The sequence below is a fragment of the Motacilla alba genome, chromosome 1A (assembly GCF_015832195.1).
Source record: "Motacilla alba alba isolate MOTALB_02 chromosome 1A, Motacilla_alba_V1.0_pri, whole genome shotgun sequence".
In the NCBI taxonomy this organism is placed as follows: Eukaryota; Metazoa; Chordata; class Aves; order Passeriformes; family Motacillidae; genus Motacilla; species Motacilla alba.
Window position 1 is genome coordinate 66801270 of NC_052031.1, and position 15589 is coordinate 66816858.

Sequence of the window (15589 nt, forward strand, 5' to 3'; positions counted from 1 at the left end):
TTTGGGGAGTTTTTCTCTGGTTTTTTGCAGGTGTGTATAATTACAGTCCCAGGATGTGATGAAACATTTACTGATTTGCTGTAACTTCAGATGCCACAAGTGGTGTTAGCAGGTAGGTGCTGTGCACATCCTGGAAAATCCATGTCTCGAGCTGAAAATTCAGAGTCATCACCTCAGGCTGTCAACCACAGAAAATACAGAATGCATACACAATTGCACTTAAATTACATGGGGGAACTCTGGTGGTTTTAATTTTACCTTTGCAAGAGTACATGAGAGGATTCTGAGCTAGAACCCATTGGTTTCTACATCTTCAGTTTCTTGCATGTGTAAATATATACATACACACACACACTTTTTCCATGAACAAGCCCTTGAGATGTGCCAAGGGCTGCTTGTGCTGTGGGAGCATCAGTGTCCATTTGTCTGGTGGCTGGGCCCCAGGACCATGTTCATGACAATATCTGAGTGCCTTGGAAGAAAAACATCTATTGCCATGTGGCTTCTTCCTTCTTTGTATCTTGTGACTGCACTGGTGCTTTGGTTATGGTAGTTTCCATCTCTGCCTCCACCTTGGTGTGTTTTAGTGCTAGTGCTTGTGTAAGCCCATGTATTACCCATGCTATTTATTTATTTTATTTATTTAGAAGTTTCAGTGTCCAGGGATTATACCTGTGTTCCCTTCAGCTCTCACTGTGAAGGTGAGACTATTAAGCAAAGGCATTTGTCATCAAAGAGCACTTTGGAGCCTCTAAAACACGGTGGTTTTCATACAAAGGGTTTATCAGCACCAGGTTGGTTTGCAGGAGGACCTGAGAGCAGCACAGCCAGGAGCTGCAGAGCCTCGCTGACACTCTCCAGTGTGTCCCTGGGATTTGTGGGACCCAGAAATAAAAACAGGAAATGTGCTGTGGCTTCACTAGCTGTAAATAGTGCCTGTCCCTAGGCTGTGTGACATCCCTCCCAGGCAGCACCAGCAATCACAGGCCTGGCAGACACATTATATCACAGATCTCCCTGCCTGCTGCCCTGATCCTCCCTCTGCAGCCTCACAGTCAGACCTAACACCTCCTAACACTGTCCTGCTCTGCACAGTGATGCTCCCACCTCATCCAGCCCCTGCCCACTGCCTCAGCTGCCTGGTGGCAGGGTGGCACTGGTGGCACTGGTGGCACTGGTGGCAGGGCGGCACTGGTCGCGCCCTCCTGGCTTGGTGTCTCAGCACATTTCACTTCCTTCCCTTCCCCCTGCCAGGCCACAGAGAATGTGCCACCCTCCCCAGAAGCCAGCTGCATCACCGGTGTGTCCCCAGGGCCACCAGGGTGTCAGGCTGGCCCTGCAGCCCGGAGTGCCCAAGCCAGCAGGGACGCAGAGGCACCAAGCAAGCCCAGGGAGTGGCTCTCACCCCAGGTTTGGGGTTTGCGGGGTTCTGCCCTCCGTACCCCCTGCAGCAGAGCCTGTGGGGCCAGGCAGGGAGAGGAGGCTGGACTGTCTTTGTCCATCCTGAGCTTCTCTCCCCTAGCATGACCCCCTAGCATCTCCATGCTCCATGGGAAAGCTGGATGCAATGTCTGAATTGTGCTTGTTTCCTCCTTTAGCTGAAGTTGCTGAGTGGTAAAAATCCCAGTGATTATCAGGAGAATAATCCCCTTCCCTCTCATCAGTGCTAGATCCAGCCAGAGGCCTGCCTACCTTTCAAAGGAAAAAATTATGGAAGACTGAGGAAGGAAAGGAAAGGAAAGGAAAGGAAAGGAAAGGAAAGGAAAGGAAAGGAAAGGAAAGGAAAGGAAAGGAAAGGAAAGGAAAGGAAAGGAAAGGAAAGGAAAGGAAAGGAAAGGAAAGGAAAGGAAAGGAAAGGAAAGGAAAGGAAAGGAAAGGAAAGGAAAGGGAAAAGGGAAAAGGGAAAAGGGAAAGACACACATCCCCTCCACCCCTGCTCAGCTACAGGAGAAAGGGATGCTGGAGCTCATCTGTCTCTGACAGATCCCAGCTAGAGCCTTGTGTGCACTTTCCTCAAAACCACCTGTGGATGCTCAGCTGTTGGGAGACATCTTCTTGCCAGATTTGTGGGATTCAGCATCACTCCACTAATGTGGAGGGAGAGGGCTGGCAGGGCAACCATGCCCTTCTGAGCGGGGCAGGGGAGGAGTCTGGGTTTCATCCTTCCCTGGCAGTCGGGCATTGAGGGAGGCGCAGGGTGCCAGCCCCAGCACTGGCTGTGCCCTGGGGCTGGGAGCAGGCAGGGGGGCACTGTCACCTCTCTGCACACACACACAGCTCTGCTGCACACCCACGAGCTGTGGCCCCTGCTGAAGCCCATCCCATGGCCAGCACAGCCCATGTTTAATTGCACTGCGGAGCTCGTTACCACAGGAAGCAGGGGAGGCCAAGAAGGAAGAGTTCAGCACTGGATCAGCCATTCACACGGACAATAGGAGTATCCAGAGTTTTCATAATTCATGCCGATAAAAACTTTGGAAAGGATGTACAACTCTTCACCTCGGGGTTTAAGCCAAGCAGAAGAGACTGAGGGACTTGGTCCGAGAGGAGGGAACTCAGGGCAGATTACCTCACTGTCTGGCTATGGCCATGGCCCTGTGCCTCCCCACACCACGGAGCTGTGCTCCGTATGTGCCAAGGCTTGGGACCCTGGGCCATCTCCTGTCCCCCTTGCCCAGCAGTGCCATGGGACAGGTGATGCTTATCTGTCCATAGCAGGGAGGGATGGGGGAGCTCTCCCAGCTCCGTGGAACAAAACCCAAGAGGGCCCTATCCATCCCTATGCTCTCCCACAGCAGCCTGTGCTCGGGCTGTCCCTGCCAGCCGGCAGTGAGGGCTGGTGGGACTCGGTGGGAGGCTGGTGCTGCCCTGGTCCCTGGAGCCAGGGATCCTGGCGGGGGCCGTCGAGGGGGGCAGTTACAGTTTAACTCAGCCAGCCCACAGAACCTGCTGCTGGGAGTGCCTGTCTAATGATTAAAGGGCTAAATGAGGAGACCTGAACTCTCTGTGCTCTCCCCAGCCTTGCTACCGACATTCATGGAGACAGGCAAGCCAGGGCTTCACCCCACAGCAGCCACCAGGTCAGCCTGGTTACTGCTGTGTCCTTTAAACCCCAGAGTCTTCACAAGGGCTTCCTGTTACTTCATCTCTTGGTTTTTTAAACCCAGTAAATGGCATGGGTCACCCCCTTTGCACCAGGACTGTGGAGGAAGAGCATGGAGTGGCAAGGAGGAGAGCTGCTGTGGGACAGCCATTCCCTGGCCTGCTCTCCACCCCGTGGACCTCGGCATTTGGAAATGCAGCTCCAGACACTGAATCCCTTGATGGGTTCCCAGATCTGCGTGTTGGAGGCCCAGGAGACCAGGGGCAAACTGGACAGAGGGTAAAGTGTAGCCACTGAATGTGGAGAGCCCTGGCTCTGGCAAGGCTGCACATGTCAGCCAGCATTGCAGGCTATCTCATCTGACCTCTGGAGCAGCCCTCCAGCCAGCAGGACCATGCAGATGGGGAGATCAATCCCAGGGACCCCACTAGTGCATCGCTGAGGTGAGGAAAGGTGTTTGCACATCATACATTTGCTGCATTCTCTTTGTGTCCTGTGCTGGCAGAAGGGAAGAGAATACTTGGAGATGTCCACCTCTAAAGGCAGCAGCTTCTGCCTCTCCCACAGGATGACCAGTGACCAGCCCCAGTCTGGCTCCTGTCTTCTCTCAGCGGGGTGTCCCTGAGTCCAGGATGGATTTTTCTTGGTGATGTCAAGCCAGATGAATCCTGGTTTAATTGACCGTGAGTGAAGTCGTGCTTTGATGGTTAATGTTATACTTGGGGCTGGGAAAACTACTGCAAAATCATAGCAATTAGAGCTGGAAATGATTCAAGTCATCTAATTCATTTCCTCTCCCCCCTCGCTGTCTCTCCCTGGTACAGGAGCAGTGAGGTTCCCAACAATACCTCTCCCTCCCCTGCACTGTCGGGTCCTGCCCCTCTGACTCAAGGAGTGGAGCATCCACGTGTCCCTGGGGAGACAATTCCATCATTTGAAAGACGTCAACATTAGAAAATGTTTTAGATGTTTAGCCTATATTTCCTTTTGTGGAGTGCCACAGATTCTCAGGTCATGAGCTCTATGCTCCAAGGAAGTTGGCTGCTTCCCACGAGGCTGCGAATGAGGTGGTGCTTTCCTTTGGTGTTTGCAAGGGCAGGTAGAGAATGTGGGGGTGGGTCAATGAAGGTTTTCACACCTGCAAGGCAGGTCAGATCAGGTAGCTTGTCTGGAATGAGCTCTCCTTTGGCAGGAACTCAATTTTTTTTTTTTTTTCCATTTCCAGATTTTTTATTCCATGAATTCCACCTTGACTCATAACAATCTCACTGCTGGAAACGTGTCCAGTTCCTTACAAATTCACTTCCTTTCACTTGCTTCTACTACTGGTAGTAATCCCACCACAAGGCTTGCCCCAAACAGGGGCAAGTGGCAAAGGACAAAAAAAGATCCACGTCAATGAAAGAAGCACGGTGAATATTCCTTCTCCTTGAAAGCTGTCCCAGGATAGGCATCATCTCTGCCTCAGCTCTAGCCTGGATACAGGATCAGCTGACCAGGGGAAAGATCATTGTGCAGGTGCAACAGGGATGGAAGAAACTTCCCAAGAGGTGAGAGGTTATGAGCACCACAGAACTGCTAGACTGGGCTACACCTGCTTTAAGAAGTTGGACCCACATGGCTGAGTTTCTAGTGATAAGGTCTCCTGCTTCTCCATATATTCTGCAGGGTCCTGCCCTTAACGGAGAGGGATTTATGTTCCTTGATACATTTTAAATTGCTCTTCTCCTCTGCAGAGTGAGCTTAGTATTTCCACATCTCAAACAGTTGGAGCACTTCCCCACCCTGTTCCTGCTCACTGGTAGCAGAGATCAGGAGGGGACAGACACAAGATGTAGTAGAAGAGAAGGAGGAGCATGAGGACAGTTGGAGCCATAGGCATGTTCCAGTGACATGAAGAGAAATAAAACAGCTTGTGCTGTCCAGGGGGCTGCATGGGTTAAGCTGCTTTTTGCAAGGGAGCAGATGAACATCTTCCCTGGGTGTGCTGTACCGAGTCTCCCACCAGTATCAGTCACATCCCAGACTCTGGTCATGGACTGGAGTCCACATCCTGCCCAGATCCAGTTCTGGATGCTGCCCATTATTGAATTAGCAAAGCTTAATCATATCAGGATGTGTAAATAACACATGGACACCACCTTTGGAAGCTGAGACGAGACAGGAACCCCTCCTTACTGGCAGCTGGTGCCCCTCTTCCCAACACCTAGTAAGGATCACCCCTGGCTAGAAGTGCCCTTCTCTTACCTCTCCTGCTCTGTAGATGGAGGAATAGCTTCAGTGAACATCTGTGGAATGACATCCATAGGGTGGCATTTCGGTGGAGGATAAAGCAATCTTGTGGGGGAGACTAGGATAAAAGAAGGAAGAAAACAAAGACATTTCAGCAGAGAGGGCACAGTAAGGTAAAGGTGGTCTCCTGTCATCACCCACCCACACCAACACCATGACCAGCTCATTCTGTGGGGTTTTTTGTCCTCAGCAGTGGCAGCACTGCCAAGGCAGCCCCCTTGTGAGACACAGACCTCTGAGATGGGCCATGCACCTCGTTCCTGCTGGCTCAGGACACTTCACCTCTTCTCAAGACCCCAAGTGGTCAGCTGGGAAATCACTCCCACCCAGTTTGGAGATGCACACCCCAGCTGTCCCTCCTGCCCTTCCTGGCACCCAGCACGCCCTGACACACGTGCTATCTCCCAATGGCCCTTCTCATCCCACCACAGCAGGAGTGGACACATCAAGGATGGATTAAAGCTGCAGGAATTCCCATCTTCCTCGTGGACAATGCCGAGGCCAGAACGGTATTTTAGTAACCTGGTCTCTTTTTGGAATAATCCACATGGCCCATAGCTGAAGGTTTTAAGGAACACATATATCCAGCGCTGCCCAAACACCTCTGCTGGTGGTCCAGTGGCTCTGCCTTCCCTGTCTGCTCCCTCTAACCCTGATGTAAGACACCATCTCAGGGTGTGAAGCAGTGCCAGCCCCAAGAGGATTCCTGTGAGGATGGATGAGGATCTCTGGCCTGCTGGCCTGCTGTGGCCAGCTGTCCTTTTAGCACCAAAAGTGGAAAAGCACATTACTCTGCATACCAAGCAACTTGTTACCGAGCCTCAGATCTGTTACACTCCCCTTCACACCTCCAGGTCCCCAGGAGGGGTCCCTGCTGTTTGCTGGGTCCCCAAAGCAGCACCCTGCCTCTCCTCTCTGCAGCCTTAAGGAGCAAGCTAGAAGTTTGACAGACAAGCAGGGAAGAGCAGCATATAGGGTAAACAGGCTTCCCCTCTGAGCAAAAAAAGCTGGCACCTAAAAGTTCCTGCAGCCAGCTGCAATTTCAAGACTTCCTTTGCCCTCTAATTAGTTGGCATTTGCTGTACCAACTATTATCTTTCTGGTTACACAGCACTGAGGACAATGGCTCCTTATTTTCTGCCACAAACACTGAGTTACTCTTTACCTCTAGCTGTACCTCCTCTATCTCCTATTCCCATTAAAAGAAAGTATCATTAATGACTGCCGTGATGGGAAACACTGGTGTAGTTGGTCATAAATTAAGACATTTGGAGCCTTCAATTACTTGTAGTGTGTAGCCTGTACTCAAACACTTACCTGCTCCTCTAAAAATGCTCATGTCTTTCCACTCTGAACCCAAATGGATGCTCAGAGCTGTTTGAAACAAGATGCTTGTGTCAGTGTGCGTCTCAAGCTGCATTTTGTCCCAAGCCAGTACAAATCTGAGGAATTCCAGGGAGCCAAATGCCTCCCTGATGTAATTCCATTTGGATCCTTACGTGTGTGAGTCTGTGTACATGTAGGAGCAGCAAGGTACTCTTTGCACTGTGTATGAGGCTCTGCAGCTCCTGCTGTGTGGGGACTTTGGATGCCTGACGATGTGGGGCCCAGAGACGGGGACCTGGACACAACAAGTGTAACTTCTGGCTGCTGCAGAGCTGCCACCGAGCTCGGAGACTGGGCATGGAAATCCTGTCTCCGTGCACTCAGCTGCCCGGCAGTCCCGGGGGCTGGGCACCGCTTGCAGCTACACCAACATAAATTTACGGTGATCCTGCTAATGCCTCTGCAGCTACTCCTGCTTCTGCCAGGAAAAGTGAGAACGGGATCTGGCTGCGAATCTGTGAAGTTTTATGGGAAGGAGGGTGGGGGACAGCCCCCAGTGTGATTCCTGGTGTTGCACGCAAGGGATGGATGTGCTTGCTGAGTGCCAGCCCCATCAAGAGCTTCGTGCGCTGTGTCCTCTGCCAAACTTCGCCAGTCTATTTCAACAGCATCCCCGAACCGGGCTCTGCCTCATTCACACCTTCACTGCTACCCAGCCGCCCACCCGCACTGGGAGACAGATGCCAAAAATCCCTGCTGAGATGAAGCACTAGGTCACCAGGTCAAAAGCCCTCCGCTGGCGGGAACCCGCTGCCGGACCGGAGGGCTTTTGGCTCCCAGCACGTTCGTCTCCCGGGCCAGGGGCCCCATGAGCCGGCTGCTCGGGAGCCCCACAGCGAGAAGCGGAGGGCACGGAGCTCTCCGGCGGCGGAGCGGGCCGGACCCTTACGGCCGGCGGGGCCGGGCAGCCAGCGAGGGAGCACGGCAGGGATGCGCTGGGAGGGAGCGACACAGGAGCGTGCGAGCGTCCCTGCGGGGGCTGCGCTGCCGGGCACGGCGGGAGGGAGCCAGCCCGGTCGCCTCCAGCGCGGCGCTCCGTCCCCGTGTCGCTCCCTCACGCCCCAGCGCGGCCCCCCCGACGGCGGCGGCGGGCCCGCAGCTCAGCCCCGGGCCGGCCCCCCGCCCGCCCCGCCCGGGGAAGCCGCCAGGCCCCCCCAGCGAGCCCCATCCCGGCGGCGGCGGCGGCGGCGGCGGTGCCCGCGGCGGGGCGGGCGCAGGGCGCGGGGGGCGGTGCGGGCCGGGGGGAGGCGGGGCGGAGGCGGCCGGAGCCCCCGGGATCCGCCGGCACCTCCCGGGCCCGGCACTCGCCACCGCCGCCAACTTCGGCCGGGAGTCGCGCTCGGTGCCGCCGCTGCCGGAGCCCAGCGCCGCCGCGGGCACGGGGAGGGCAGCGCCGGCGGCGTCCCCCCGCTCCCCTCTCGCAGCCGGCGGGGGGCTCGGCCCGGCGCGGCGACGGGGCGGCGGCCCCCGGGGCAGGTGCGTCCCCTCGCGGTCTCCGGCAGCCGCGACGCCGCCGAGCGGGACGCGGAGCCCCGTGCCCGCCGCGGGCGCCCGCTCACCTGCCGCTGCCGCCGGCGGCGCCCGGGAGATGCAGGTAGGAGGCGGCCCCGGCCCGGCGGCAGGAGGGCGGCGGCGGCGGGAGGAGGAGGCCGGGGGCCGGGAGGTGTTCGGCCGCGCCGGGCGCTGCGGACCCCCGGGCTCGGCTCGTCCCGGGGCCGGGCGTCTCCCTGCGCGGCCCCCGAAGGGGCGGGAGGCGGCGCGGGCGGTACCGGGGGTCTGCCGCTTCTCCCAGCCCGGGGGACGCGTCCGCGCTTTGCCGCCGACCCCCGGAGGCGCCCCCGGCCCGGTGCGGCCGCCGGTCGGCGCGGAGCGGGGGCTGCGGGGGTCGGGCTGGCGGAGCCCCTGTCGCGGGCAGGGGCCGTCGGGGGCAGCACCCCCGGGTGAGCCCGACAGCGACGCGGGGCAGCGGAGGGGCCACCGGAGCCGGTGGGGCCGATCGCGGGGTGGCCCCGGGGTGGCCTTGGTGGTGTTTCTGCGGTGGGAGAGACCTGCGGTGTCGTGAGAGACGCTGCCGGGGTGCGAGGGGCCAGCCCCCGGTGTGAGGGATGTTGCTGGGGCGCGAGGGATGCTCCTCCGGGGTGGCAGACGCTGTGCTGATGAAACAGATGTTCCTCAGGCATGACAGACATGAGTTCGCAAAACAGATGTTACTCCAGTGAGGTGGACCTTACTGTGAGCGCAGGGATTTTACTGTCAGAGGAGGATCCTTTCCCTGGGCACGGGCACAGCGGCTTTCCTGGGAGCACCCACAGTGTCCTTCTCACCCGTGTTGTGTGGTGTGGCTGCATGTGCCATGGCATGTGGCGTAGGAAAGGGTCCCTGGAAGCATAGATGAGAAGTGAAAGTGTGCCCTGTTTCACAGGACCAGGGCATGAGCATCCCACACTCTCTTTTATGAAACTTGGTTTTTCTTCTGGGAATTGTGGTGTAATACTTCCCTTAGCGGTGTGGGTAAAACAACTTCCCCAAACATATTTTTGTGTGCTCTGATGCACTTTATTGCCCCATGTTTTTGATAGTTTTCCTCTGCCGTCAGGTGAATGTCCCTGTAAGTCTTTCTATGCAACTTTCTCTTAATGCATTCCCGGCTTCCCTACAGTGTGTGATCATCATCATCACTCTTGCCCTGCTGCCTGCACCCACATACTCACCTGTTCATCTTTGGGGCCGGGTTTTTTTGTGACAGAGCTTTTTCTTACTCGTGTGCTGGCACTTAAGCTCTCACTTCAATTTCTTCATAGCCAAAACCTTGGGTGCCTGTGCATGGTGTTCCTTGTGTGCACCTGCACGTTTCCACTGCAGTCTGCTCTGTTCCACTCACCTGCACGTGAGGACTGTCTGCATCAATGCTTGCTTATCTGCCTAGGTGTTGAGGGCACTTTCTTGGTGCCCTTTATGAGAGCTTTTGTGCCCACACAGCATCGGGCACACGCAAGGTCTGTCTCTCCTTTATGCTCATCTTCGTCCGTCTGTCCCTTCGGAGCCTGCCTGGTGCATGCACATCTCCGGAGTGTCCCCCACCTTCCCCACACCACACCAGTGCTCAGGTGGGAGCTTGTCATGGCCCTTCCTTCCCACATTTGCTGCTGGTCATCGACACATGAGTTGAAGGGACCACTTTTTCTGATGGTGGCACTTTTACCTGCAGGTGCCTGTCTTCTGTCACACAGGTGCAGTTGTAAGTGGAGAACCAAGCTGGGTCCATGCTCTTCTTCCCAAAAGAGAAAGAAGGTTGGCAGGAGAGAGACAGACTCCTCTTAAACCAGTGTCCTGTGCATGGACACCTGGCTTTAGCCAAGGTAAAGGTTGGGCTCTGCAAGAAATCAGGTGGAATGTTTTTCACCCCAGACGTCCAGGGTATGGGATGAGTTGCCACGTGTGCAGAGAAGCTAGCCCAACCACTTGGGTTTTTATCCTTCTTTAAAGAAAATAGCAGAGTCTATGAGGAGAGAAGCATGAGGATGAGCTGCCAGTGCAGGTCAGGAGGCAGAGCTCAGGAAGTGAGCTGGCCCCATTCCAGCCTTGGGTTTCCTCTGCTCACAGGCTGTGTTGCTCATTCATTTCTGTGCCCAGGAGTGTCTGCAACAGATCCCTTCCCTTGGAAAGGAGTCCCTCCCAGGCTCCTTCAGTGTTAGCACGCCTCTCCTCTCAGGAGCTGTAAGCAGCCCGTGTCCTTTCCCTTGTCTCTGGTGCATGGACATTGAAAATGTCCTTCCACGTGTGACTGATCTCAGTTTAGGAAAGCTGAAACTCAAGTTGTGGCTGCAGGCTCCCAGCCCTGAGAAGTCTTCTTTCTCAGCCCTTTCCCTCTCAATCTGCCAGAATTCATTACATCAGTTGAAAAAAATCAAAATTTGGAAGGAGTTGGGTCTAGAAAGTTGAGGGTCCTGTGTTTTAAAGAAAAATGAACATTCTTGTACAGCAAGGTCTCCAGGAGCTTGTTCTTTTAGGAAGAGATCAAATACTGTGAAATTTAAAGTTACCTTTAAGCTATTTGTCCCTTTCTCTAGCCCAGTAGGCCCCTTTGTTTCTGGACTGCTTCACATCTTGAGTCTTTTGTCCTGAAGTTGTTGGGTTTGGGTTTCAAGGCGCACAGGGAAACCAGCTCTTTTCTGAAAACTGCATGATTGCTCATTTAAATGAATATAAATTGTTTCTATTCATAAGATCTTTTTTTTTTTTTCCTAGCAGCTGATCAAAGTTCGAGTGAAAACCATTTCATCATTTCCAAATAAATTGGACACACATGCACGCACACACTCTGAGCATTTCAGAGAGACTTTTAAACACAGTACTTGTAAAAATCAGAATATGGACAGCCAAGGCATGTTATGTAAGACAGGGCAGTCTGTGATTTGATTCCACTTTTGCATAGAAAGGGATCTTCACTTCCTGGGAGAAGGCACACAGACTTTATTAAAACTGAAAGCAGCGCAGAGAGGGCTCAGGGGAATTTCTCCCAGGCTACAAAAATCCTTTTCTAATGGGAGATTTAAGGAATGAAGACCTGTGTAGCATTTGAGAAAGAACATTAAGATGTAGCATGGTGGGATAGCTGACTGCTTTCAGCAGCTCTGAAAGGAGCTGGTGCTTGGAGAGCTTTCCAGTTCAAGAGGACTTAAGGCATGTGGTTGGGCATTTAGGCTGTTAGAACCAGGCAGTGTTTTTAACAGCAGGGTGATCAACCTTCAGAACAAATTACCAAAGGCAGTGTTTGCTTCTCCACCTCTTAAAATCTTCCAGTAGAGAGGGGGTGTCTCTTTGGAAGGGACATTCTACTAAAGTGCAAGTTCTTGGGCTCACTGCAGAGACAACTGGCTGAGACCATATGGGCAGAATTGCAGATGAGAGGAGATCCTGTGATCCACCACCCCCTTCCAAGCTTTGCCTTAGGACTTGATGAAGCTCAGGCAGGCCTTGCCCTGCCCTGTGAGAGGTGGAGCCGGGGGGTCCCTGGGGCAGATGCTCACTCCTGGCACAGCAGCTCCCCAGAGTGGGGATGCTCTCCCTGCCTTGTAACTGCAGATGGTTGTGGTGTGTCTGCCTGTGGGGATCCTTCCCTTGTCCTTGGAGCTGTGAAACAGCTGCCTGAAACAGGCAGTGAGCTCTCATGGCTTCAGGAGGGCATGAGAGGCAAAGCAAGGAAGCCTCAGGGCAGAGCAGGGAGTGCTGTGTGTCCCCTCCAGTTCACTGAGTCTGGAAGACTCAAGCTCTAGAGGCTGGCTGAGTTTGCAAGACTAACTCCTTGGTTTTGGTTCTTTTACTCTTTTTTTTTCCCTCTGAAAGGGAGCTCAAAAAGGCTCTGACACAAAATGGCCACAACTGTATTGCTGGTTGGGTTTCTCCTGGTACGTTTCCTTTGCAAGGTCCCTTTGTACCCTGTGGACTCAGGATTTGCACCTTTCCTTATGCTGCAGTGTCCTCCATGCTTCTCCCAGCAGCTTTCCTGCTTGCTGGGGATGCTGCCAGGCAGAAAGATGCTTGGAGCAAATACTGGGGTGAAAATGCCCCACAGAGCTGTGTGCTCCCAACCCACTGGCCCCGGCAGCCCTATTCCAAGGTGCCTCAGCCCCCGAGCAGTTCTTTGAAGGGCTCTCCCCAGGGGCTGGCAGTGGCAAACATGAGGGTTGTGTGAACCCCATCTCTTCCCCTCGGAATGTTTACCTGTCTAAATTTAACTCCTCAGCCAGCTTCATCCCTCCTAAGCCGACCTGTTCTCTTGTGGCTGGGCTGTGGGTCTGGCTGCTGCTGCCACATTTCCTGGCTGCCTCGGGCTCGTGGTTTGCTGCTTGCTCCCTCTTCTCAGTGGATGCTGGCTCTTTCAAGGTCCTGGGCAAGCCAGTTCTCCCTCTCCTAGGTTTTATTTTTAAATCTGGTTGCACAGCCCTCAGGACTGGAGGGTCCCTTGTCCTCTCATCTCTGAGTGTTTATTCTGCAGCGGGCTTCAGGAAGTCTCCCCTTGTCCCACTGTAGCCCACAGTTTTCCTCCCTGGCTGTGGCTGCTCCCAGAGATCAGGCATGCTGAGCTGCTCTCTGGCCAGCTCTAAAGGGACAGTGCCTCTTTCTGCTCCCACAGGGATCCAGCAGTGGAGAAGCAGTAGGTGCTTCCCTGCAAAGGCATCTTCCTTATTTCACTTTGTTCAGAGCTGGGCTTCCCCAAGCTGGCTTTTCTGTGAGTTTGTTGGAGAAGTGAGTGATGTGCCCTTCATCTTCATACGAGCTGGAGAGAGGGGGACAAGCAGAGGAAAGGAAATGCTCCTCTTCCTGTCAGGCTGGATAGAATTCGCTTTCTTTAGAATTTCTGAGTTTGGGACAATAAATACTGTCACAACCTGGCAGCCTTCTCCATCTTAGTAAAACCATTGGGATCAAACCTTTCGTGTCCTGCATAACCCTGCAAGAGACCCCTGACTGCTCTCTCTTTCCAGGCATGCCTGCAGCTAATGCTGTGGTCTGCCACATGAGAGAGGTGGTTTGAGTCCTGGCCTCCTCTGCCCCTCTTTGAGCTAACCCGGTGGCCTCGGGTGTAATACTCTCATATTCAGAGCAAAGGTAATGCAGGCCAGGGCTGTCATGACTGGGGATTTGGGGTATCCAGCTCGAAATGCTGTCAAAGGTCCTGTTTTTCCCTGAGGTTCAGCTATTTCAGGTACTTGGGCATTCTTGAGTAGTCTGGGCTTGATTATTCACAGTGACTAGTCCATTTTGCAAAGCTTCATCTCAGCCTCTGGAGCAAAGCAGAATGACATGAATTAATGCAGAATGTACCAGTCAAATGAGTGAATTTTCCTGGGAATGGATCTGTGGCTGGAGAGCTCATGGCACTGTTGCATGCAGGGATGGGTAAAGAGCTCTTGGTTTTGATTAATTCATGGTTTTAAGTAGCTCGTGGGAAAGGCTTGAGGGGTTTGATAGTTTTTGTCTTAGGGGAGGAAAAGCAGAGCAACATCGTGTCTTTGTATAGAGAGAGATTTGTGAGCACACATTGAAGGATTTGAGGGAAAATACGTTTTCTATAAGCTCTCCCATCTCGATTGGAGGTGAGGGAGCCTGAAGTGATTGGGTGGAACATGTGTTTCGGATTTGTTTTTGTCCATCATTAAGGACAGGGGGTTAACAAAAGTCACAGGAATACTAATATTTCAGTGGTCTCTCTAAATTTGTCTTCCTTTTCCAGTTGTTCTGTATTTAGCTTTTTGGCTGGTTTGCTGCCATTGTTTAACTGAGTCCTGAAGCATTGTAGCACCTCTGTTATGGACAAGTTGGAGCTGTAAAGCAAATTAAATGAGAATCTCCCTTGCCTAGCTGGAAAACCTTTCTGAGCTTTGTTATGTATCACAGAGTGTCGAGAGAGACATATGAGCCCAAGCATGTCTTCATTAATGGAACATTTTTCAGAAAAAATAATTCTGTGACTGTCAGGTTCATTACTCCCTGAGGTGTTCCTGAGTACTTCGAAATTGTCTCCAGTCATAAAAAATTGATACTGTACAAAGGCAAAATAAGTTCCTTTTTCTCCCTCTTCTGTTTTTACAGCTCAAGCAATTCTACAGGTTCCTTTATTATATTCTGTGGCTCAGATTTGTTAATAATTACTGTAAATACTGGTCCTGAGAGCATGTCAGGGTTTTGTTTAGTAAATATTTTGCCATTATAATTTCTGTGTCAGAGCTCGGAAGGTTTGTTGTGTCCTGTGGCTTTTGCATCTCTGAAAAGTAACTGAAGCTTTGCAGTCTTACACTGAGATGATGCAGATATTTATGGGGTAGCCCCATTATTCTTTACACTGCAATGGAAGTTTCTGGTTTTAGACCAAAATGTCAGCTCTTGCTCCCATGTGTGGTGTGCACAAACCAGGTTTCACAGCAACATCTGCAGCCTTGTGGGTGGCTGCAGCTGTTATTCCACCTGTGGAGATTTCACAGCCTGGGGTACAGGTAGAGTGGAATGAGTGCTCCTGTGAATTATGACCAATTACCCGTCCTGATTTCTCTTCTGGTTTTTTTTAACTATTCCCCATTTCCACCTATTCTTAACTAGCTGTTTGGGAGTTTTGCCAATGTTCAAAATGAACTTATAATATTTTTTTTTACGAATGGCAAGGAGGTTTTTCAGCCGGGTATGCTCGGTAAGTGCAGCTCTGGCTTTGTTCACTTTTTACTGAAGCTTCACAGGCTCTTTCAGCATCTCTGCTGTTTTCCAAGGGGCCTGCTGGAAGGCTCAAAAGCTCTCCTCCACAGCATGCTGAGAAGATGTAAGGGTCTGTACTTCTGCACAACAGTTGCACCCCAGTGGTATAAAACCCCATTGCAGGTAACAACCCAAACTTTTATCTACAAGACACGTAAAACTTCTTTATCTTCCAGGAAAACGGTGCCAGTTAGGTCAGACTCGCAATTCACCAGGAACAATTTACTGTCTGAGTTTGGCTGCCTGTGTTAGACTGTGTCTGTGCCACAGCCTATGAAAGAAGGGGAGCCGCAGCATTTTCTGTGGGCACAGCTGTGACCATGGAGGCATCTTTGTCAGCACAGCTGACGCTGAGGTGTTGGCAGGAGTGTGTATATTTTTTATTTTATTTTATTTTTTTTTTTCACATTTCTTGAACTAAAAAAAAAAAAAGTTTAGTGGGGTAACCTTGAAAGTCTGGACCAGGCCCTACTTAGAGAGGCCAGGTAATGTTTTCAAGTCAAGCATAAAACCAAGCTAGAAGCAATAGGAATAGCAGTTAAGTTTAGACACAGTTAG

The 15589-nt window shown here is 52.7% G+C and overlaps 1 protein-coding gene across 1 annotated transcript in view; it reads left to right on the forward strand.

Annotated features, from left to right (window-relative positions):
* Window positions 1-8035: 8035 nt before the first annotated feature.
* The window catches only part of WNT5B (Wnt family member 5B), a 70242-nt gene continuing 62688 nt past the window's right edge, over window positions 8036-15589 (forward strand). Inside the window, exon 1 of the mRNA XM_038154282.1 lies at window positions 8036-8375. Within this exon, the coding sequence (XP_038010210.1) occupies window positions 8370-8375 (6 nt within the window). The 5' untranslated portion in view covers window positions 8036-8369. The remainder of the gene's footprint in view (window positions 8376-15589) is intronic.